Raw genomic sequence first — 24,742 nt, 5'->3', positions numbered from 1 at the left:
ATTAACTCTAAGTCCACTTATTGGTACATTTTAAGTTGTATACTATTTTTGCTAATTAGCATAATTTTGTGAGTATAATCAATATAGTATTTGTAAGTGATACTAAAAAAAACAGTGGTAAGATGTGATTCTTTCCCTCTCCAGATGGCAGATGAACTCCCTTCAGAATTCGATGTGATTGTTATAGGAACTGGTCTGCCTGAGTCCATTGTTGCAGCTGCTTGTTCAAGAAGTGGCCAGAGGGTTCTACATGTTGATTCAAGAAGTTATTATGGAGGAAACTGGGCTGGTTTCAATTTTTCAGGACTATTATCTTGGATAAAAGAATATCAGGAAGAGAGTGATGTAGTAGATTGGGCAGCATGTCAAGAGCTAATACTGGAAACAGAAGAAGCCATTGTTCTTACAAAGAAGGATCAGACCATCCAACATGTAGAAGTCATTTGTCATGTCAGTCAGGATTCAGATGATCACATTGAAAAAGTTGGTGCTATGCAGAAGAATCCTGTCTCTGTGATATCTCCTAGATCAAATGACCCTCTAATCTCAATGTATACAGCTTGCTCTGATACATCTGAATTACCATTACCACACAGTAAGTCAGAGACTGAACTAGAAGGCCCTGAAGTAGATGTAACGCTAGAGAAAGAATATCATGAAAATTATACAGAATTTAGCCAGTCAGCCTTAGAACAGGAAAAAGCTGAAAATGTACCAATCATAGAAGATGTTGCTGCTGCACCCAAGAAAAATAGAATTACTTACTCCCAAATTATTAAAGAAGGCAGGAAATTTAATATTGATTTGACCTCTAAGCTTCTTTATTCTCGAGGATTATTAATTGACCTTCTAATCAAATCAAATGTTAGTCGTTATACAGAGTTCAAAAATGTCACTAGGATTCTTGGATATCAAGAAGAGAATGTGCTACTGGTACCTTGCTCCAGAGCAGATGTTTTTAATAGCAAAAAACTCACTATGATAGAAAAGAGAATGCTGATGAAATTTTTGACATTTTGTTTAGACTATGAACAGCACCCTGATGAATACAAAGCTTATGAGAAAAGTACCTTTTCAGAATTCTTAAAAACTCAAAAACTGACACCCAACCTGAGGCACTTTGTTCTTCATTCCATGGCAATGATGTCAGAGACATCCAGCAGCACCTTAGATGGCCTCAGAGAAACAAGGAACTTTCTTCAATGTCTTGGGCAATATGGCAATACTCCCTTTTTGTTCCCATTGTATGGTCAAGGAGAAATACCCCAGGGTTTCTGTAGAATGTGTGCAGTATTTGGTGGAACATACTGTCTTAGCCATGCAGTACAGTGTCTTGTAGTTGACAAAGAATCTGGAAAGTGCAAGGCAATCATAGATAGTACTGGTCAGAGGATAAATGCTAAGTATTTTATTGTTGAAGACAGTTGTCTTTCTGAGAAAACATGTTCAAATGTGGCCTATAAGCAGATATCCAGGGCAGTGCTGATCACAGATCGATCTGTACTGAAGGAAGATTCTGATCAGCACGTTTCCATTTTGACAGTGCCATCAGTAGACCCAGGGTCTGCTCCTGTCCGGCTCATTGAGTTGTGTTCTTCAACAATGACATGCATGGAAGGAACATATCTTGTCCATTTGACTTGTGCATCCTCAAAAAATACAGCAAGAGAAGATTTAGAATTGGTTGTACAAAAATTATTCACCCCATATACTGAAGTAGAACTGGACAAAAGGGAACAAGAAAAGCCAAATCTTCTGTGGGCCCTCTATTTCAACATGAGAGATTCTTCAAGCATTAATAGGGAATCCTATAGTGACTTACCTTCAAATATGTACATCTGCTCTGGACCAGACTGCTTTTTGGGAAGTGAGCATGCTGTTAAACAGGCTCAAACATTTTTCCAGCACATCTTGCCAAATGAAGAATTTTGCCCCCCTCCACCAAATCCTGAAGATATTATATGTGATGGAGATGGTGTGCAACCAGAAGTTCTTGCATCCAAACCAGACACTGCTGAAGAAGTCACAGGCCAAAGAAACACAGAAGAACAAACTCACGAATAGATGACAGACAGATAGGGAGCCCTACTTCAAGAACTGTATCTAGTGTTCAAACTGTCTTAATTCAAGAAAAGTTAGGAAGACTGAAAAGCAATCATCTTGATTTGCAAAATTACAACATATTACAAAAAAAAAAAAAAAAACCAGAAAAGTTTTTTCCTCGCTTGAAGAAGGGATACAAAGTCAAGCCATCCTTCTAAAACACATTTTTTTCTCCCTGTTTTAAGATGTCAGAATCTTTGAATGAACAGCTTTAATTTGTTAGTGTTCCCTAGAATAACACTAATCATGATAAGGGATCTGATGAATCTGTTACATAATATTCAGTTAGTTTTCTGTTTACTTCCTTTGGCATCTTTAGAAGCACCAAGATATTTTACTATTGATGTTTTCCAGAAACCTTTATACTTGAGTTAATAAGAGAATTGTCTTACTAGTTAATAGTATATTATTTAAGAAGAATAGTTATCTTCATGCTTGAAATTTTTTTTGTTCCCCTCAGGAGGAAACCTCAGTAACTGGAATCAGAAGCAGCAACAGCTTTAAGAACAAGTTTTGTATGTGTTTCTGGACACTGAAAAAAAACAATGGGGTAGAGTTAGCAGGAGTAGCTGTGGATAGTTCCTTTAAAAATTGTTTGCAAAGTTACTTTTACAGAATCATATGAAAAAATAGATCATGAAAAATATTGTTATCTTATTCTCTTCAAAGAAATGATATGGCATTCAATAATAAGCATACTTTTATTTGAGCCAGCTATGTAGTGCAGTGGAGTTAGGAAACCATGAGCGAAGTCCTGAGCAAGCCACTTTATCTTTGCCTCATATTCCTCACAAAATTGTTGTGAGGATCAAATGAAATAATGTTTCTAAAGGGATGTAACACAGTGTCTGGCATGTAGTAAGCGTAACATAAATATTTTTTCCTTACTCTCTGTTTCAAATGTTGATGGTTTCTATATATGAGCATTTCTATCTCTACCATTCTTTAATACAAGGTTGCCCAAGATGTAAAACAAGACATGTTTTCCAATCCTTTCTAATTAAAAAAAAAAAAAAAGAAAATAATGACAAACAAAATAAAACATTAATTCCCAGAGACAGCGTGATGTGATAGAGAAATAAACCATTGCCTCTACAGGATAAGAAACCAAGAAAAACAATGTTGCAGTATTAGGACTTAAAAATGGAGAATGCAAAAATTCAGTGATCACTGAATATATCTGTCCCATTAGCCTCAATGCTCTAGGACTTGCAAGTAACTCAATGAATTGTGCTCTGAAATTACTCAGTAATTCTCTTACTTATGTCTTTTGCCAGTATATGTCACCCCTGTCCTTAACCCATTATCTGCTAGCAGACTTTTATGTAGAGAGGAAAAAAGAAAAAAAAAAACAAAAAACAAAACCCAGAGCTAAGAAGAGAGGGCTTTGGTTAACTCCAAAATGTCAGAAACTTTGCTCATATCTATTATCCAATCTACCTTTCCCAAACCTCAAAAAAATATTAGTCATGATTCAGTACAACCAGAAGAATTTTAAAAATGGAGAGAACTGAGTCAAGACACTGCATATAAGGATGTACCAGGCCTGAAGGAGAGAGAATTGGAATATAACTAAAGTGAGTTCAGTCCCCAAGGAAGTTACTTGGAGTAAATTCTAAAGTTGAGTGAAAGTGAATTCCCTACCTTGGGAGGAGATGAAAGAGTAGGATTTATCTTTTAATTAAAAAGGAAAGAATTAGAAAATTAATGATAAAAGTGTATTGGAGAGAGGATACAGGTAGTAACATTAAGGGAGTATAGCTTCTAGGGGAAGCAATAGTAAGGAGGTCCCCATGACTTTGAGGTGTTTCTGTTCTAAAAATCTGTTAGTGATTCTAAAGTCTTCTGGCTTTGGAATCTTTGATTCTAAGGTTTTCCCCCCCACTCCAACGTTGGAGTGCTATTGTTCTAATGATTTGTTCTAACACCTATCTGTCACTGATAATCCATTGTCTGTCAATGATTTCAGTCTTCTGGGCTCAGAAGAGTCCTACCAGATTAAATAATCTGCTGGTCAATGATAACCAAGTTCCTGAGACAACAGTGAATAGATCACCACTCAAACCTGTTTGTAAGCCATAAAATTATCAAATAACATGAAGTTCTGATTAACTTTGTCCTATAAATCTGCTTCCTTTCTCTTGGGTCCTTTGCCAAATTATTTTGCAGTTTAGCCCGCTTCAATTGGTGTTATAATTAAAGTAAACTTTGCCCTTTGACTTGGAGATGGGTTCAATATTTGGAGATGGGTATCTAGCAACACCAATCTGCAACTCCCAACCTTTTTGGGGTTCCTTCCCAACCTCAACAACATCAGAAAGAGCTCAGAAAACTCTAATAAAAAATCTAGATCATAAGTAAATAAATCAACAGAGAATGCACTGAAGTCACAAAGGAAAATTGTTAATAAGACTTTTTAAAAGAATGCTGCAAAAAATGGATTTATTTGGTTTCATCATATAAAAATGAAACAAATTAGAAAATTGAAAACCTCATATTCCTCAAAGGGACATTGGAGGACAGTTGTTGACAGTGAAGGTTATCTTCCCCAAAAGAATGTAAGAATGTCATCTCCTTAGGGTCAGGGACTGAATTGAGTGGGAAACACTCTATCTATTCTGTTAAGCATTTGATAGCCTCAGGCTTTCTTACCTCTTTTTTTTTTTTTTTTTTTAAGAAACTGTGTTTTAGAAACCTCAGCCAATAAGGAAAGAATCTAGGGAGCTGGGAAGGGAAACTCTTGTTGGAGAATAAAAAAGAGTATGCCTTTTGCTTGAGTGTGTGTTTCTCTCTAAAACCAAGCTTTGTATGTCAGAGACTATGCACCCTTTCTCATGAGAAAGAAATAAATATTTTCCTGCACTCATATTCAGACTTCTGGTTGATTTAGTGGTTGCTACTGTCCCACACAATGCAAATATTGCAAATATCTCCAAATCAATATTAGAAGACTAAGCAAATTGATGTTTGATGAAACTGAATCTTCTGTATTCCTAGGAGAGTTTGGAATTACTAATTCTCAAATTAAAAAAATTGAATATATGGTGGCTATTCCTATCTTCAAAGCCAGAGACAAAAACAGATTATGAATAAAAATGTAATCAAGAAGAAGATGCTACAGAAGAAGCAAAACCCAGTAATTTTGAAAGAATCCATAGTCTATATACAAGTAAAATATGTTGATCTCAAGGAAAAGATACACATAGAAAATTTAAATATTTTGTGACCTCTCAGGAGAATAAGTCAAAAATCTGAGCACTAAAATGCAAGAAATGATACAAAAAACTGCCTTAAGTTTATCAACCTGGAAAACAAAGCACAAGTCAAAAGAATTCACAGATCATTTGCTGGAAGGAAAAAAAAATACATGATGCAAATCCCCAGACAAAAGCTGTCATTTCCAATTCTGCTAGAGGCTCTGAGAAAGATCTTGAAATATAAAGAGAAAAGTTAAATTTGAATAAGATGAGACTATTCCCTATCCACCAAGAAAGCAAAGATGCAGTTGCATGACATACTTCAAACTTGAATCTAATCATCAATGACAAAAAAAAAAAAAAAAATCAATATTAAACAAAATAGAATAATTTGAAGAATTACTATCCTCAACCCTCCTTCCTCTTCCCTGCCCCCCTCCCAGATAGACTAGACCATAAATTATTTGACTTTCAAATACTACAAACAGTAAAAATGCAAGAAATGTAAATGAATGAAACTAATAAGGATAACATAAGTAATAGTTAAGTTAGTAAAAGAGCAAAAATTATAATATAGAAGCCACTAAAACAAGACAAACCAAATTCTGAGACCCATTATAAGTGAATCATTATATTTTCTGATTATGAATGTGATGTAAATTGTCCCCTTTAACCTTTGAGGGGGCCCTGAAACTATTTCCCCTCTAATCTGTGAGAAAAAGGTGATTGGGATCTCAAGCTCTCCCCTGGGAAGGGCACACCTTTCTGTCCTTAAAGGAAACTCCCAAGATAAGTAATCCTTTTTCAACTGGAAATCTAGGCTTGGGGCATAATCCACATAGAGTGGCTCAAACTCCCAGTTTAGAGATTTCCCTCAATTGGAGATCTCAGCCTGAGAGTCATCTATAGAGTGACTCAACAACTCCCAGTGGCTCACACTCCCAGTTAAATAATCTCATTCAATTTTGAGTTGAATTGAAGCTCTAAGTTTAAGAAGACTAATAAAAGACAACTCTGTACCCCCAATCTTTGCAGATGTTCTAACAGGACCATGCCCACTGTTGAAGATATTTTCTTCTCAGTGTAACCTATCTTTGCTTATTCCCTGACCACTAAGAAGGCTGACTTCCTAGCAAGCTATCTTCTTAGGGGAAATAAAATTCATTTTGCCACAGATTTAAGGTTTTTTAATTCTTTCGCATAAGACCTGGAGGACCAGAGAGGATCTCCCACTCCAATTCTTACACCTCATGGGAAGAACTTTAGAAAGGTTGGAAGGGAGGTGAAAGGTAGATGACATGTGATAAAAATCACCTTAATGATATCTATGAAAAACAAAAGGAAAAATAACATTTACAATCTCTCTGAAAGAAGCCTGCAGTACAATTTGGTAAGGTGAAAGGAGATTGAAATATTTTTAAAGAAATTATGAGGGGGCCCCCCACTAAACACTCTCTTTGGAGAATAGTTATATGCTATGATGGACGATGAACAACGGTAAAGGACTGAATAAGGAAAAAAGTGCTTACCTTACAATTTGTCTACTAATTCATTGAGCAGAAAAACCACTCCTCTGAAAGGGTGTTGTTTTCCATGAAGAACCAATAGCCTTAGCCAAATGAAATCAGGACTCCTAGGGGCAACCAGCATTTAAAAGGATGACAGGGCATAGACCCAGAGTGAAGATTGCAAAGGAGAAAGAAAATGATCATGAGAAGAGCAGAGAGTAGAATTGAACAAAACAAGTTGGGACATAGGGAAATTTCATCCTCATTACTTCTCTCAGAAGTTGGTGATTCCAACAAAAGAAGGGGAGGGGGAAAGAAGAGAGTGAGATCCACTAGATAATAACATAGAAATTGTTTGTAGGAGGAGATTAAAACTGGGTAGTTTTTGAATGTTTAATTCTACAAGGAGCAAAAAATGACTGAAGAAGGAATAAATAAATATAAAGACTGAGAATTAAACAATAAAATATTAGGACAGAAAAAAAAAAAAGAATTACTTTAGAGAATAAGGTAAGAAAATATACTATCTGTACCTGATGAGGAGTAAATGATGAGTAGTAAACTGTGATCTAAACAAAGATGGGTCAGTTCCTTTTCTCTCTCTCCTTCCTTCCCCAAAGTAACCAAGGGTGGGTTCGGCAGCAAATGAATCTGCTACTTAATGCTGTATGGAAACATAGTCTTTATTGATTAGAATGGAAACACCAGAGAGCCGGTGGGCAAAATGGCTGCATGGTACAAGGCCCCTTTTGCAAAGAGAAGATTTTTGAGTTCTCTCTTTTATGCAGTGATGTAAGGAGGTTCCTCAGAGTGATGTAGATAAGATAAGGATTCTCTTGTTATCTTTTGGGGACAGACAGAAGTCTCTTCCCAAAAGGAATTTCCTGATGCCATTTGGTCTATCTGAGTAGATTAGAATGGGGGCTGTAAAACCCCAGCCAGCTCAGATAGCCCAAACTAGTTTGACCAGATCTTGTATCAAAGGTCCAAGTCCCAAAGGAAGTTGGAGATCAAAGAAGGAATATCAAGGGGCTACCGCCCTCAATATACCATCTTAGGCAATTTACTCAACTGTCCTGAATCTCAATTTCATTATCTTTAAAAGGGAAAGGGAGCTTGGGACTGGGGGAAGTTGAAATGGCCTTTGTCAATTTCAGCTCTAGTTCACTCTCAATGGACAAGACTTTCTTGTTCAGAATTCGTTTTTGAAAAAAGCAGTAGAGACCAGGGAATCAGCTTTTGTTCTGAACCAGATTTGTTTCCCTTGACCAATATCATTTGAAGGGGACAAAAAGGTATACATCTAAATTTAATAGTCCATCTTGGATATTTTTAAGGAAATGAATGAGTACCCACACATGTTATTTCTTTCCCTTAATGAGAAATCTCTCCTTGGAGAGAGTGTTACAAGTGACTATATAAGTCCTCTAATCAATACATATTTATTAAGCACCTTCTGTGTACCAAGTATTGTACTAAACTCTAAGGCCATAGAAAGAGGCAAAATACAGTCAGTCCCTAGGGGTTCACAATCTAAAGAGGGATGTCATAAACAAACAAATGTGTATTAACAAACTATACAAGGACAAAATAAGAAATAATCAAAATAGGGATGGCATTAGAATTAAAAGGGGTTTGGGAAAGGCTCCCAGTAGAAGATAGGATTTTAGTTTGATTCAAAACAAGCTAGGGATAGCAGTAGGTAAAGATGAGGAGGAAGAGCATTTCAGGAAGAGCCAGAGAACAGATAAAAATGCTCTTGGATTGGAGATTACACAGAAGGAAGAAACTTCCAAGTCAAAATAAAAAATGCTTTAGGGCATCTGAAAAAAAACAAACAAAAAAAACTTAGTTAGGTACCAAGGGGCCACAGCATCACACAATTTAGCAACTATCACTATAAAGGATAGAACAACTTGGAATATGACATTCCAGAAGGCAAATGATATAGACTTATAGCCAAGAATAACTTTCCTAACAAAACTGAGTGCAATGTTACAGGAGGAAAAATATATATTTTAATGAAATAGAGGACTCCCAAGCATTCCTAATGAAAAGACTAGATGTGTGGAGAAACTTTGAAGTGTAAACACAGGAAGGAAGAAAAGCATAAAAAAAAATGAAATGACAAACAGTGATAAGGGACTGAACAAGGAAAAAGTGCTCACTTTCAAATATGGAGAAATGATAAATCAATTGTCCCTTCTGGTCCTTATTATCAGGGCTCATACGGGAATCCAATTACAAACATCCTGGCAGTGGTTCTAATATGTCTTGATGATATTAAATGAATAGAAAGAGAGGGGGAGAAGAAAATACTTGGGGATAGGAGTGGGGATGGGAGAGAATCTTAAGTAAAATTATCTCATATAATAAGGATTATAAAAACAAGGAGAATTGGTAGATGGGAGGAACTGACACTTCAATCCCACTTTCATTTGAACTGGTCAAAACAAGGAAGACACAGTTGGGTACAGTTAAATAGGAAGGAAAAGGGAGGGAGACAAGGAGAATTAAAGGAAGGTTAGATTAGGAGAGGGATTAGTTCTAAGCAAAATGTACTCTAATGGTATATACAATTATCTATTGCTCTTTTTAAGATGGCAAAGAATTGTAATCTAGGGAAGAATGCCCATTAATTGGGAAATGGATGAACATGTTATGGTAAATGCACATAATATAATACTATTATACTGAACTCTTATCAGTGAAATAATTGACCAGGATTCCAGAAGTTGACAATGAACATGCTACCCAACTCCTTATAGAAAGATGAAGGACTCAAAGTGAAGAATGAAGAGACAAAAAAATCTTTTTTTGGACATCACCAATATGGAAAGTTGTTTTGATTGATTATACATGTATGTTATAGGCTTTATCCCTCTTAATTCTTAATTGGAGGTAGAGTGAGGAGGAAGAGGATTTTGACTGATTAGAACAAAATATTTCTAATGTCTCTATAGTCACATTATCTTCTTAGTTTTTTTTTTTCCCCAAGATGAATAACTTAAGCATTATAATTGTTACAAATGTTATAATCTGCTATAGAAAATGATCCCATCTTCTAAACCGTCACTGTGAAATGAATTAGAGTAGCTAGAAAAATTTAAGTTATATCTAGTTTGATTTTTATCAACTGTCAGCTATCTTTGGGCTTCAATAAAAATGACAATAATTGAAGTAGTTTTTGTTAAACTTCAATAGATATGATATGAGCCCGAATTACTCCTAGAATAAGAACTTTACTTCTTTACCTTTCCTGACCTCTTTGAGAAGTAGAGAGGGAAGTAATTTGAGAATATCAGATTTTTCTAGGAATATAGTGAGAAATCAAAAACCTTATGGTGACTCAGATGAAGAGATCAAGTTCATTCAGTGTAATATAGTTTAAGTATCACAATCTAACTTTCTCTATCATCTTGGGAAATTGTTCATGTTCAAGCTGTAATGAATGATGAGCACTATTGACATATCAGTAAGTATATGAGAGAAATATGATTTGACCTAAAGAATTCCCAGCTTCATGGAACAACGATGGGTTTTTTAAACAATAATTTTTTTTTTATTTTCAAAATACATGCCAAGATAATTTTTAACATTCACCATTGCGAAACCTTTTGTTCCAAATTTTTCTCCCTCCTTACCCTCCACCCCTCCCCTAAACAGCAAGTAATCCACTATATGGTAAATATATGCAATTCTTCTATACATATTTCCACATTTATCATGCTGCACAAGAAAAATCAGATCAAAAAGAAAAATGAGAAAGAAAAAAGGCCAAGCAAATAACAACAAAAAAGGCCAAAATATTGTTTGGTGATCCATATTCAGTCCCCATAGCCCTCTTTCTGGATGGCTCTCTCCATCATAGATTTATTGAAATTGGCCTAGAGCACCTCATTTTTTGAAAAGAGCCAAGTTCATCAGAGTTGATCATCACATAATGTTCTTGTTCCTTTATACAATGTTCTCTTGGTTCTACTCACTTCACTTAGCATCAATTCATGTAAGTTTCTCCAGGCCTTTCTTAAATCATCTTGCTGATTGTTTCTTCTAGGATAATAATATTTCATTATATATATATATAATTTATTCATTCATTCCCCAACCAATAGACATCCGCTCAATTTCCAGTTCTTCCCCACTACAAAAAGGGCTACTACAAACATTTTTGTATATGTGGGTCCCTTCCCCCTTTTTATGATCTCTTTGGGATACATACCCAATAGAAACACTACTGGATCAAAGCTTATGCATAGTTTGATAACCTTTTCAGCATAGTTACAAGGATGGATTTTATATGTACATTTGTTGAATTTTTCTAGTCTGTCCCAGTATAGTTTTGTGAAATTAGTTATGATTGGATTTGACAGGCACAAAAGTAATAACTAGCATTTATATACATTTTTAAATTTTTATTATTATAGCTTTTTATTTATAAAACATATGCATGGGTAATTTTTCAACATGGACCCTTGCAGAACTTTCTGTTTCAATTTTTCCCCTCCTTCCCCCCACCCCTCCCCTAAATGACAGAAAGTCCAATACATCTTAAATATGTTAAAGTATATATATATATATATATATATATACATATATGTATATATACATATATTACTAGCATTTATATAACATTTTAAGTTATACAAGGTGATTTACAAATATTGTCTCATCTTCTCAACCACTGAGCCAAATACTATTATTATTCCCATTTTACGGATAAGGAAACTAAAGTAGACAGAGAATAAGGGTCACTAGTGTCTGAGCTTCTATTTGAACTCTTTCTGACTCTAGAACCAAATTATCTACTACAGCAACTGGCTACCTTTCTATAACCATCAAATGGAACCCTCAATGCTAGTCTAATTTTTTACATACTCTTCCATGTGGTTTTTCTGAACATATATGATCTTTTTGAAAGAAATTGACTTGTAGCAACCTTGAAGATATATTAAAGAACACCTTCAAAAGGGATGTGTTGAAGCCAGCTATATTGATTTTTATCTTTTCATTTTGAGCATTTACATCTGGGAACAAAATCAGAGTTTGATTTATTGTATTGTTGGTTGTCTACACTTAATATGTTAATAATGCAGATTAAACTTAAAAGTGTGTATACATCCCCTCACACACACACACACACACACACACACACACACACACACACACATAACAGCACATCGTTAAATTTTTACTAGCATACCCCTGACTTCCCAGGCCTGCAGATTTCCTATTGAGACCAAAGTGCATAGTAGAAAGAATGCTGTTCTTGAATTCAGGAGAGACCTGACTTCAAAGTTAATTACTTATTGGCTCTATGTGATCATGGGCAAGTCAGGTGAAATCTCCCAATCTTGTAAACTCCTCCATAAAATGAAAATGTTCCCCGTGAAACTTGCTTTAAGGAGTTTTTGAAATGATTAAATGAGATAACATGTAAAGGATTATGTAAAATCTTAAAATGCTTTATAAATGTCAGATATTACAATACTTTTTTTTTTTTTTTTTTTTTTTTTGAAGGCAATTAGGATTGAATGACTTCCCAGAGTCACACAGCTAGGAAGTGTTAAGTTGAGATTTGAATTTAGGTCCTCCTGATTTCAGGGCTGCTGCTCTATTCACTGCACTACCTAGCTGCCCTACCATATATTTTTAAAGTATAGCACGTCCTCCGTGCTACTAAGAAGGGGAGAGGGATTATATAATTTCTTTTACTTCTTTGAATATAGAACTGCGAATATATAGTGAAAGATCATGATGACATTTATAGAATGCTTTAAGGATTGCAATGTATTTTACATTCACCATCTCATTTAAACCTTATAACAACACTATGAGAAAGGTACAAAAGATGTGATGATTATCTTTATTTACAGAATGAAAAAAGTAAGACTTAAGGAGGTTAAATGATTTGCCCACAATCACTAAAATGTAGAATATCAGAGGCAAAATACAAATCTATGAACCTCTTGAATTTAAATCCAATGTTCTTTCCAGTACATATACTATCTTTCAAATTGACTTAGCCAGAGTGAGGCATTGGAAAATAATAATGGATGGATGGGATAAAATTATAATGGATGATGCACTGGAAAGAGAGAAAGGTCAAAGAGAGAAGTAAACCTTTTGGACTTTACTGAGGGGGAACTAATAAGGCTTGCTGTAAAAAATCTTCCAATTTATTTAGCATCATAGAATACCATTTTGGTGGCTATGTCAATAAATGATTAAGAAATATTTGTTAAGTACCTATTATATATCTAGCACCTTGTTAGATTCACTAAGATAAGTAAGTGTCAATATAAAAACTCATTCTTCTGTTATTTAAAGTAGTGGTCTGAGTTAAATATACTCATGCCATAATGATTTTTCATCAATTTATTGTGCCTGAAATTTTTTTTTCCCTAAAGGTCAAATTTCTCTAATCTGGAAATCTTACCTCCAAATTTAATCATAAGCAGTGAGAAATAAAGCCATGTTAAAATCACTGGCATAATATGTAATTTGCATCTTAAAATGTCTGCAAAATTTTATAATCATTGGCGTTTTAAATTAGCAGTTAGATTTCAGGGGAAAATGCAGCTGTCACAAGTATTGGAATATATAAAATGGGAAGTAGTTGCTATATATTGCCCATCACACTTTCTATGTACCTTATTCAGTTTTTGTTGTTCTGTTTTGCTTTGTTAAAGTTATTGTCTGTAAGGTCAAAAATTAGGGAGAGGAGGAAATCCCATTTATTTGATTTGTTCTGATAATAATAGTTCCTTTATGATTGGTATCTTAACTCCAGATTTCAATTTTATTTTTTTTCTGAGACTGGGGTTAAGTGACTTGCCCAGGGCCACACAGGTAGGAAGTGTTAAGTGTCTGAGACCAGACTTGAACTTGCGTCTTCCTGAATTCAGGGCTGGTGCTCTATTCTCTGCACCACCTAGCTGTCCTGATTTCAAAGTTATTAAAGAAAAATCAATGAAAGCAACTTTCCCTAATTCCATTAAAATGTGTGATGAAACAGATTCAGCAAGAAATAAAAGGGTTTTATCCAAAATCTATGTAGGAAATATATTCTTGCACTTATGATTTCCAAGATGTATCTCTAAATGCCAATATACTCTTCACTTGTTCTTATTCTTAGGATAACTGACATATTTTGTGTCTAACATACAGCCAAAAAAAGTTCAGAAATTAAGTAATAAAGAATGGGAAATAAGAACACTACTTATTTTCTTCATAAGTTAAAATATCTATTAAATTACATATGTATGTGTGTTTTGGTCACCTTCTCCTAAGTGTATTGAGATGGGAACTTAATTTTTTCCCCTACCAATTGAGCCAAACAATATCAAAAGTATAAAATATTTGCTATGCCCGCATCCCTTTGTTAGGGAGTGGAAGAATAAAGAGAGATCATAGTTTCTGCCTTCAGGAAGTTTTCTAGATAGAGACGCAGAAGGATAAATAATTACAGAGTTATATGTGTCATCAAAAATGGGAGCAACATATTATAAATATCATAATTACTTAAGAACAACTCTAATGCTATGTGAGGTCCTTGATGGTTGAGGATTGTTTTCCATTTTCTTTCAATGTCACCAGTGGTGAATGCATAAAAAGCACATAGTAGGTATTCTTTGACAAAATTGATTGGAATCGAGAGATCATATAGGGGAGTATTATGGAGGATATGGAACTTGCCCTGGACATTGAAGAATAGATAAACCTTTAGTAAGTGAAGACAGACGTAAGAGAGAAGAGAAACTCATTAAGAAACTTCATGATTAACAACAAAACACTTTCCATGAACAGTAGGATGATTTCAGAGAGGCATGGAGAGACTTAACATGAACTGATGCTGAGTGAAATGAGCAGAACCAGGAGATCATTGTATACAGCAACAACAAGATTAAATGATGAACAATTCTGATAAACATCAGAATCTCCTCAACAGTGAGATGATTGAGGCCAGTTTCAATGATCTTTTGATGAAGAGAGCCATCTACACCCAAAGAGAGGACTGTGGAAGCTGAGCATAATTCACAATATAGCATTTTCATTCTTTTTGTTGTTTGCTTGCATTTTATTTTGTTTCTCTTTTTTTCTGATTTGATTTGATTTTTCTTGTGTAGCACGATAATTGTATAAATATGTATGCATATATTAAATTTAACATATTTCAATCATGTTTAACATATATTGGACTACTTGCTATTTAAGGGAGAGGGTGGGGAATGGGGTGAAAATTGGTAAACAAGATTTTGCAAGGGTTAATGTGGAAAGATTGTCCATGCATATGTTTTGAAAAATAAAAAGCTTTAATAAAGAAAAAAAAGAATTTGCAGGTTTGAACCCATCTTTCAGAGACATAAAAGCATTGGTCTGATCAGGATCTCACTCAGGAAAATATGCAATTTTTCTTTGAGGCAGCTTTAAGGAGTGACAAGATCTATACAATACTGAAGATGTTTCAGATTTTGTTTCAGTAATCAATAGAATAATAGTTAGGTCACATAGTATATTAACTTAGGGACCTAATTTCATACACATATATCTAGTCACTTACCATTATTTAGGATATGATGATGGAAAATGGCAAAATTTCACATACTTATATTGTGCTCATGGTTTCTACTTACCATTTACTCTAATTATAGAAATTTTCTATAAGAGGAAAAAGCAGAGACATGATTATAATAGTATCAAAATAGACCCTTCAGACTTTAGCCTAAGAGCACATACATGACAGGATAAAGCATCCTTAGCTCTATTTGATAACCAATTATGCAGTAATAATTCCACCTCATAGCAAGCCTGAGGAATAATCAGATAGGAAACAAAGAAATAGAACTGGGAAACTGAGTCAGAAAGATCCCACTTTGAACAGAGACTAAGATTGTCTTCCCAGTTCTTGCCTAAGTAAGACATCCATCTATGACAATTCAGGAAGGCATCCCTTTGAGTAACTTATGGCATAACTCTAAATGGTGGTTACTGACTTAATGATCCATATTAGTAACAACCCCAAGAGATTTTATGTCTGATAGCAAATTCTACTAATCATAGCTTAGGGCTAGATACATTATTTTTAAAAGTATACCAGGATTCACACATAGCAGATTTTATTTAACATGTTTTCTTTTCTTCTTCTTGAGTTTAAACTCATCCTGGTGCAAGGACCAATCATTAGAAATCAATCATTTCTATATAGTAAATAAGCTTAAAAATTCTTAATCAACACATTCTTTGTTTGGGAACTATACATGTCAAACAAACTCACTTCTCAGGGCTGATGATCTTGCTTACCCTGATGGTTTCAAGAAAGCTGACAAGCTTACAAATTAAAGGGAATAGACAGAGACCCCAAAGAAGGAGCTCAGCTTGCTGTTGTCTACCTCAACCATCAGCTTCCATGGGTATGTAGTTTAATACTTCTCCCATTCAGTGAAGGGGGAAAACGGTGCATACCCTCATACTTGAAGGTGAACTAATATGCTTTTCATCTCATCCCTCTTATTCCACATACAGTAATTACCAAATTTAGGTTGAACATGTTGACAATAACAACATAACTTAGTTAATAATCTTAGAATTTTCATAAGTAACAGCCAATTATCTTAGCTGTCATTTGCTTTTAATTTTCTAGCAAAAACAAAAATGCCTAATTCCCCAAATTATATTTATAAAAGTTTCTAAAATTTTGTCTAGCAAATAAATTTTATTTAGCTAAATAAACTTTCTATCTTCTTTTAGTTTTTGTTTATTCTGTCCCCAAGTTTTCAGGGAAGGTTTTAGCTTCTCCTTCCCTTAAATAAGTTTCCTTTAAAACTGACAACTTCAGTTTATGAGATTCCCTAAATTCTAATTAAATGTTCCAGAAAAACTGAATTACCATTTGTTTATTTTCTAATTTATACAAACTATTTTCTTTTGCCAGCTAGGAAAAGGTTAAATGCCAATTTTTACTGACAGGACCCTATATTTCTGACTGCAGATAATGAAAAAGCAGGCTCTTTGCTGCCTGAGTTTTTAAAGTAGCAGGGAATTGCTTTTCTGTTTTCCTTAAGATTTCAGACTCTTAAATCTTCTTTTAATACGGTCAGTGAAAATAGATTACAATGTACATAGCTATTTAATACATTTTAACAATCCTTTAAAACAATCCATGCCTATATAAGGTAAAAGTGGTTGCATGATTTGGACATAAAGAATGATACCATAAATAGATTAGGAGAATAAGGAATAATTTACGTATCAAATCTTTGGAGAAGAGAGGAATTCATGACCAAAGAAGAATTAGAAAATATTATGAAAAGTAAAATGGATAGCTATAATTATATTAAATTTAAAAAGTTTTACATAAACAAAACCAACAGAAACAAGATTAAAGGGAAATACAAAGCTGAGAAAAATCTTTACAGTCAGTATTCCTGAAGGTCTCATTTCTAAAATATATAAAAATATGTAAAAAAAATATAATACATATATATATATATATATATATATGTAACATGTAAAAAACTGTGTCAAATTTACAAGAATACAAATCATTCCTTAATTGATACATGGTCAAAAGATTTGAACAATTTTAGATGACAAAATTAAAATCATCTACATTTATATGATAAAATGCTCTAAATCACTATTGATTAGAGAAATGCAAATTAAAATAACTTTGAGTTACCACCTCACATCTCTCAGATTGACTAAGATGACAGAGAAAGATAATGATACATGTTAGAAGAGGATGTGGGAAAGCTGGAATACCAAAGTATTGTTGGTGGAGTTGTGAAATAATCCAATCATTCTGTAGAGCAATCTGAAACTATGCCCAAAGGGCTATAAAACTGCATATCCTTTGATCCAACAGTGCCATTATTACATCTGTATCCCAAGGAAATCATAAAGAAAAGAAAAAGACCAACTAAAATTTTTGTAGCAGCTCTTTTTGTGGTAGCAAATAATTGTAAATTGATGGACACACATCAATTAGAGAATGACAGAACAAGTTGTGGTATATGAAGTTAATAGAATATTATCGCTTTATAAAAATGATGAACAAGCTGTTTTAGAAAGCCCTGGAAAGATTTACATGAATTGATGCTGAAGGAAACAAGCAGAACCAAGAATATATTGTACACAACAACAGCATGAATGTGCAATGATTAACTATGAAAAACTTGGTTCTTTCTAGTAGTTCAGTGATCCAAAGCAATCCCAGATATTGGATAGTGATCCAAAGCAATCCCAGATATTGGATAGAAAATGCCATCTGCATTCAGAAAAAGAATTAAAGAGACTGAATGCAAATCAATACATGCTTTCTTTCTCTCCCTCTTACCCCTCCATTCATGTATCCCTGCTTGCAGTCAAGAAAGAAAGAAAGGGGAAAAGAAGAGAAAGAGATTTTCTTTTCTCTAGCACTATCTTTCTATTCCTGGTGACCCCAGGTGTGGTAACCTTATTTTAGTTAAGATTTGTTTCCAAATTATTTTATACACATACACAAAAATAATTTATCTCAACCCTGACATTGTATGTTGGTTGAATCTAAAAACTCACATAAAGTTATCAAATGTAAAGCAATTATGTCTAATAAAACACTTAACATTTATATAGCATTTGTTTTATGCTAAGAACTTTTACAATCATGATCTTCACAACAATAACTATTATAATTTCTCTTTAAAAATCAGAAAACGGGGCAGAGATGTAATTTACCATAAATTATGTAATTAATACATTTGTGCAACTGAAACTGAGAATGTGGGTTTACCAAATTCAGAGGCTGACTGGCTCCCTCATCTCATACTGCCATGCTCGGTGCTGCCAAGGACACCAGGATTCTTTCCAGGCAGTTGCTGAACAGAACCTGCTGACGGCTGGAGTGACTGGTGCCAGGATCTCCCTTTGATGGTAGTTTCAAGTACCAGAGTTCAGGGAATGCTGATCATGAGACCTGACCTCCACTCCACCCTCACTCTCCCAAGCTGAGTTGGGGAAGTGCTTGGGCAAAATTATCCAGGGTCCCCATTGCTGTTGCTACTTCCCCCATTTCTACAGATGGGGCTGAATTTGAGTTTCCCTTCTATTCTTCAATATTCTCTTTTCCTAAAACACACACACACACACACACACACACACACACACACACACACACACACACACACAAATGAATAAATGCATGAGATAAAATGAAAACAGACAAAATAACAAAATTTGGAGGATGAAGTCAAAACAGTTCTTGAGGGGAAAGTAATCTTTCAAAAGCTTTTATCAATATAATAAAGATTAAATCATTAATTGGGCATGAACAATTGAAAACTAGAAAATGAAATAAAACCCAACTAAACACAAATATGGGAACTATAAAAATGAAAAAAAAAATCAGCAAAAGTTAGTATTTAAAAAAAATAAATTTTATAAGTAAATAAAAGTAGGAGTTTTTTTTCCTTTTATTTTTTTGTTTGCAAAAGCTAATATGTTGGATAAACCATTATCTAATCTGCTTTTAAAATTAGATAGGAAAACAAATTTCAATATCAAAAATTCAAAATCAGAATTCACAACAAATGAAAAGGAAAGGAAATCTTTCAGGATATACTTGCCCAATTACATGCCAATGATGCATTAATCATCAGCCATTTTTAAGAACTTATTATGTGTCAGACACTATGAAAAATACGGGGAATGAAAATACAAGCAAAAAGAATGACAGTCCTAGACCTCTGGGGATTTACATTCTAATGGAGAAGAACTCATAAATGGAAGCTGAAAATAAGTGTTGGAAAGAAGTAGCTGGCTCTAGGGCATAATGAAGAAGACCAGTTTCATGAAGAAATTAAGAAATAGATGGCCCGTTCATTCTCTTTAAATGGATATAGGAGTAGCTCTTTACCCTCCAAATAAAGAAAGGGGCCTCAGGGACAAAGGATATTTTTAAAACATAGGTATTAGTTCCAGGAATCGAAGTGATCTTCCAGGATGAAGTTCTTTCTGGGTCAAGATAGAGAAGTCCAAAGAAGTAAAAATGAAATGAATAGACATTTGTAAATGTATTTTTGAAAACTTTATCAGAAAAAAAGTAAAATAATTTAAATAAAACAATCTTAAGGGGACAAAAATACTGGGGAAGTCATACATTAACTCCAAAAAAAAAAAAAAAAGCCCCAGAACAAAATGAATTTATAAGTGAATTCTATCAAACATTCATAGGATATAATATTATTTATTTAGAGCTGAAATTGACCCGGAGGGCATTTAGTCTTATCCTTTCGAAAAATAATTGCTTCCAATATTACATAAAGTTATGCACAAATAGAAAGAGTTACCATGCCGCATTTTCTCTATGATACAGTTAAGGTACTTTAAACCAGGGATAGATGATACATGGAAAGAAAAGTATAGCCCAATATCATTAATGAATATTTATTTAAAATACTGAATATTAGTTAATTTTACTTTTTTGCTTGAATTTATGCCACTAATGGTGAATTGGTTTAATATTAGGAAAATCCATAAGCATAAAAGACATATAGTAATTAAGCAATATAATCCTATTATTATAATAATAGATGCAGAAAATTTGACAAATTCAAAACCCATTTCTAGTAGGACACAAACAATCATGGGAATAAATATATCTTTCCTTAATATGATATAAATATCTATTTAAAATCAAGAGCAAACATATTAATAAATGTAGGAAACAGTAAAGGTCTTGTGAATAAGATAAAGAGTAAACCAAGATGCCTATTAATCCTTACCTTTTATCATTATTACTATTTGTCATAACTATTATATGACATAGTTCAAGAAATGCCAACTATGGTAATGTCAATATAAGTAAAATGAAGGCATAATTATATATAAAATGGGTAGCAAAAATATTGCTATTTGCAGATAGTTCAATTGATTACTTGAAGAATTCTTGAGATGAAACTCAGAAAAATAAATTAAAATGATAACTAACTAGAAGTAAGATATAAAATACACAAAATAATCAAATTCGACATATATATTTTCTTTCTTTTTTGTGAAAAAAAATTTGTATTTCTACTGAAGCAAAACATCAGTAGCAAGTGTGTATACATAGGGTGATTACTGAAGTGTGCGAGCTAATTTTTAAAAATCAAGGAGGGACCTAGACAAGGAGAAAAATTTAGAAAGTATTATGTTTAATTGTTGTCTTTTAATGCTCTATTAAGTTTACAATTCCACTAAGACTTCTGGGATATCTAGATACTTAAAAAGCAAGCTGTATGTAATTAAGACACATGGATTCATAAGCACTCTTTTTTTTATTTTTTGTGGAAATATTGATGTTTGGGCATATTTTTCAGGTTCAGAATTTTTAAAAATTTCATATATTAGCTCCTTGTGTTCTCAATTTGGCTAAGGTAATTTCAGAAAACAAGCTGGACAAATCACTGTCACAGAAAATCACTTTATCCACAGACCATTAGGCAATTATACAATTTCCCCATAATGTAGTCTCTTAAAACTTAAACCTTAAAAGGAACATGAACTAATATGCCCATTTTGTACTGAATTAGTAGTTCTTCATTTTCCTATGAAGATATCTGGCAAAATAGCTAAAAAGCACTTAGTAAATGCTTGCCAACTGACTGACATTACCCAGATTCCCACCTTTGAGCTTAAAAATCATAAAGTTTTTTTTTTCTTATTAAAGCTTTTTATTTTCAAAACATATGCAAGAATAATTTTTCAACATTGACCCTTACAAAACTTTGTTCCAAATTTTTCCTTTCTGCTCCCCACTCCCTTGCCAAATGACAAGTAATGTTAAATATGTTAAATGCATGTTAAATCCAATATTTGTATATACATTGGTACATTTATCTTGGGCACAAGAAAAATCAGATCAAAAAGGAAAAAAAAAATGAGAAAGAAAACAAGTGCAAGCAAACAACAAAAGAGTGAAAATGCTATGTTGTGATCCACACTCAGGTCCCATAGTCCTCTCTCTGGATGTGGATGGCTCTCTTCATCACAAGTTATTGGAAATGACTTCAATCATCTCATTGTTGAAAAGAGTCAAGTCCATCAGAATTGATCATCATATAATCTTGTTGTTGCCATTGTACAATGATCTCCTGGTTTTGCTTATTTCACTAAGCATCAGTTCATGTAAGTCCCAGGCTCTCTGAAATCATCCTGCTGATTGTTTCTTATAGAACAATAATATTCAATAATATTCATATACCATAATTTATTGAGCCATTCTCCAATTGATGGGCATCCATTCAGTTTCCAGTTTCTAGCCATTACAAAAAGAATTGCCACAAATATTTTTCACATGTGGGTCCCTTTCCCTTCTTTAAGATCTCTTTGGGATATAATCCCAGTAGAAATACTGCTGGGTCAAAGGGTATGCATATTTTGAAAACTTTTTGAGCATTGTTCCAAATTACACTGCAGAATGTTTGGATCCATTCACAGTTCTACTAATACCAATATTCCCAGTGTTCCTTCTCTGCATGCAGCTGATTCTGTTCATCATTGATCAATTGGAACTGGATTAGATCTTCTCTATTTTGAAGATATCCACTTCCATAAGAATACATCCTCATACAGTATCATTGTTGAAGTGTATAATGATTTCCTAGTTCTGCTCATTTCACTCAGCATCAGTTGATGTAAGTCTCTCCAAGCCTCTCTGTATTCATCCTGCTGGTCATTCCTTACAGAAAAATAATATTCTATAACATTCATATACCATAATTTACCCAACCATTCTCCAATTGATGGGCATCCATTCATTTTCCAGTTTCTAGCCACTATAAAAAGGGCTATGGCTTGAAATCTTAAAAAAAAAAAATCAATTCTCCATGAATTTTAGAAATAAGGCCTTTATCAAAACCTTTGAATGTAAAAATGTTTTTCCAGGTTATTGCTTACCTTCTAATCTAGAATGCATTAGTTTTGTTTGTAGAAAAGCTTTATAACTTAATATAATCAAAATTACCTATTTTGTGATCATTACTGATATCCAGTTCTTCTTTAGTCAGAAATTCCTTATTCTTCCACAGATCTGAGAGGTAAACTATTCTATATTCTTCTAATTTATTTATAATATCATTCTTTATGTTTAGATGATGAAGCCATTTTGACCTTGTCTTGGTATATGGTGTTAGGTGTGAGTCAATTCCTAGTTCCTGCCATACTAGTTTCCAATTTCCCCAGCAGTTTTTGTCAAATAGTGAATTCTTATACCCAAAGCTGAGGCCTTCAAATACTAGATTGATATTGTCATTGACTATTTTTTCCTGTGAATCTAACCTATTCCACTGATCAACTAGTGTATTTCTTAGCTAGTGTCAAACAGTTTTGATGACTGCTGCTTTATAATATAGTTTTAGATCTGCTACAACTAGGGCATCACATTTGCCTTTTTTCATTAACTCCCTTAAAATTCTTGACTTTTTGTTCTTCAAGATAAATTTTGTTAAACTTTGTTAAAGTTGTGGACTGTTTTTAATAGTTTTCTCTCAGCATACTATCATATCATCTGCAAAGAGTGATAATTTGGTTTCTTCATTACCTACTTGAATTGCTTTAATCTCTTTTCCATCTCTTATTGCCAAAGCTAGCATTTCTAATACAATACTGAATAATAATGGTGATAGTGGGCAATATTGTTTCACACCTGATCTTATTGGGAATGATTCTAGTTTGTCCCCATTACATATATTGTTTGCTGATAGTTTTAAATATATACTTCTGATCATTTTAAGGAAAACTCCATTTATTCCAATACTTTCCAGTGTTTTTTTTTTTTTTTTTTTAATAGGAATGGATGTTGAATGTTATTAAATGCTTTTTCTGCTTTTGTTGAAATAATCATGGGGTTTTGTTAGTTTGATTATTGATATAGTCAATTATGCTAATAGTTTTCCTAAAATTGTACCAGCCCTGCATTCCTGGGATAAATCCTATTTGGTCATGGTGTATTATCCTGGGGATTACTTTCTACAATCTCTTTGCTAATATTTTATTTAAGATTTTTGCTCTATATTCATTAGAGGTATTGGTCTATAATTTCTTTTCTCTGTTTTCAACCTACCTGGTTTTAGGTATCTGTACCATGTCTGTGTCATACAAGGAATCTTGTAGAAGTCCTTCTTTCCCTATTTTTTCAAATAGTTTGTATAGTATTGGAATTAATTTTTCTTTAAATGTTTGTTAGAGTTCACAAATAAATCCATCTGGTCCTGGAAATTTTTTCTTAAGGAGTTGATTAATAACTTGTTTTATTTCTTTTTCGAAAATAGGACTACTTAAGTAATTTATTTTCTCTTCTGTTAATCTGGACAATCTATATTTTTGTAGGTATTCCTCCATATCACTTAGGTTATCAAATTTATTGGCATAAAGTTGGGCAAATAACTCCTAATTATTGCTCTAATTTCCTCTTCATTTATGAAAAGTTCTCTCTTTTCATTTTTGAGATTAACAATTTGATTTTTCTCTTTCCTTTTTCTAACCAAATTAACTAAAGGTTTATCTATTTTATTGTTTTTTTCCCCCATAAAACCAGATCTTAGTTTTATTTATTAATTCAATAGGTTTTTTTTTTACTTTCAATTTTATTAATCTCTCCTTTTATTTTTAGAATTTCAAGTTTAGTGTTTGTTTGGGTTTTTAAAAATATATTCTTTTTCCAGCTTTTTTAATTGCATGCCCAATTCATTGATCTTCTCTTTCTCTATTTTATGCAAGTAAATATCTAGAGATTTAAAATATCCCCTTATTATTGCTTTGGCTGCATCCCACAAGTTTTGGTATGTTGTCTCATTATTGTCATTATGTTGCATGAAATTATTGATTGTGTCTATTGATGAGGTCTAGATAAGGGATACCTAAATGAAATTAGGATCAATTGGGGTCTAGTGGCAAGTTCCGGGTACAGGGAGT

General features: G+C 33.4%; 1 protein-coding gene across 2 annotated transcripts in view; it reads left to right on the top strand.

The window, feature by feature from the left end:
- Positions 1–6,587, top strand: part of LOC141561151 (rab proteins geranylgeranyltransferase component A 1-like) — a 163,242-nt gene extending 156,655 nt beyond the window's left edge. For both annotated transcript variants that reach the window (XM_074300322.1, XM_074300323.1), the window contains one exon: positions 145–6,587. In XM_074300322.1, the coding sequence (XP_074156423.1) occupies positions 145–2,064 (1,920 nt within the window). In that variant the 3' untranslated portion in view covers positions 2,065–6,587. The remainder of the gene's footprint in view (positions 1–144) is intronic.
- Positions 6,588–24,742: the final 18,155 nt, after the last annotated feature.

Source organism: Sminthopsis crassicaudata, chromosome 3 (assembly GCF_048593235.1).
Source record: "Sminthopsis crassicaudata isolate SCR6 chromosome 3, ASM4859323v1, whole genome shotgun sequence".
NCBI lineage: Eukaryota > Metazoa > Chordata > Mammalia > Dasyuromorphia > Dasyuridae > Sminthopsis > Sminthopsis crassicaudata.
Note: the sequence above shows the minus strand (reverse complement) of the source record. Positions and strands in the feature narration are given on the sequence as shown.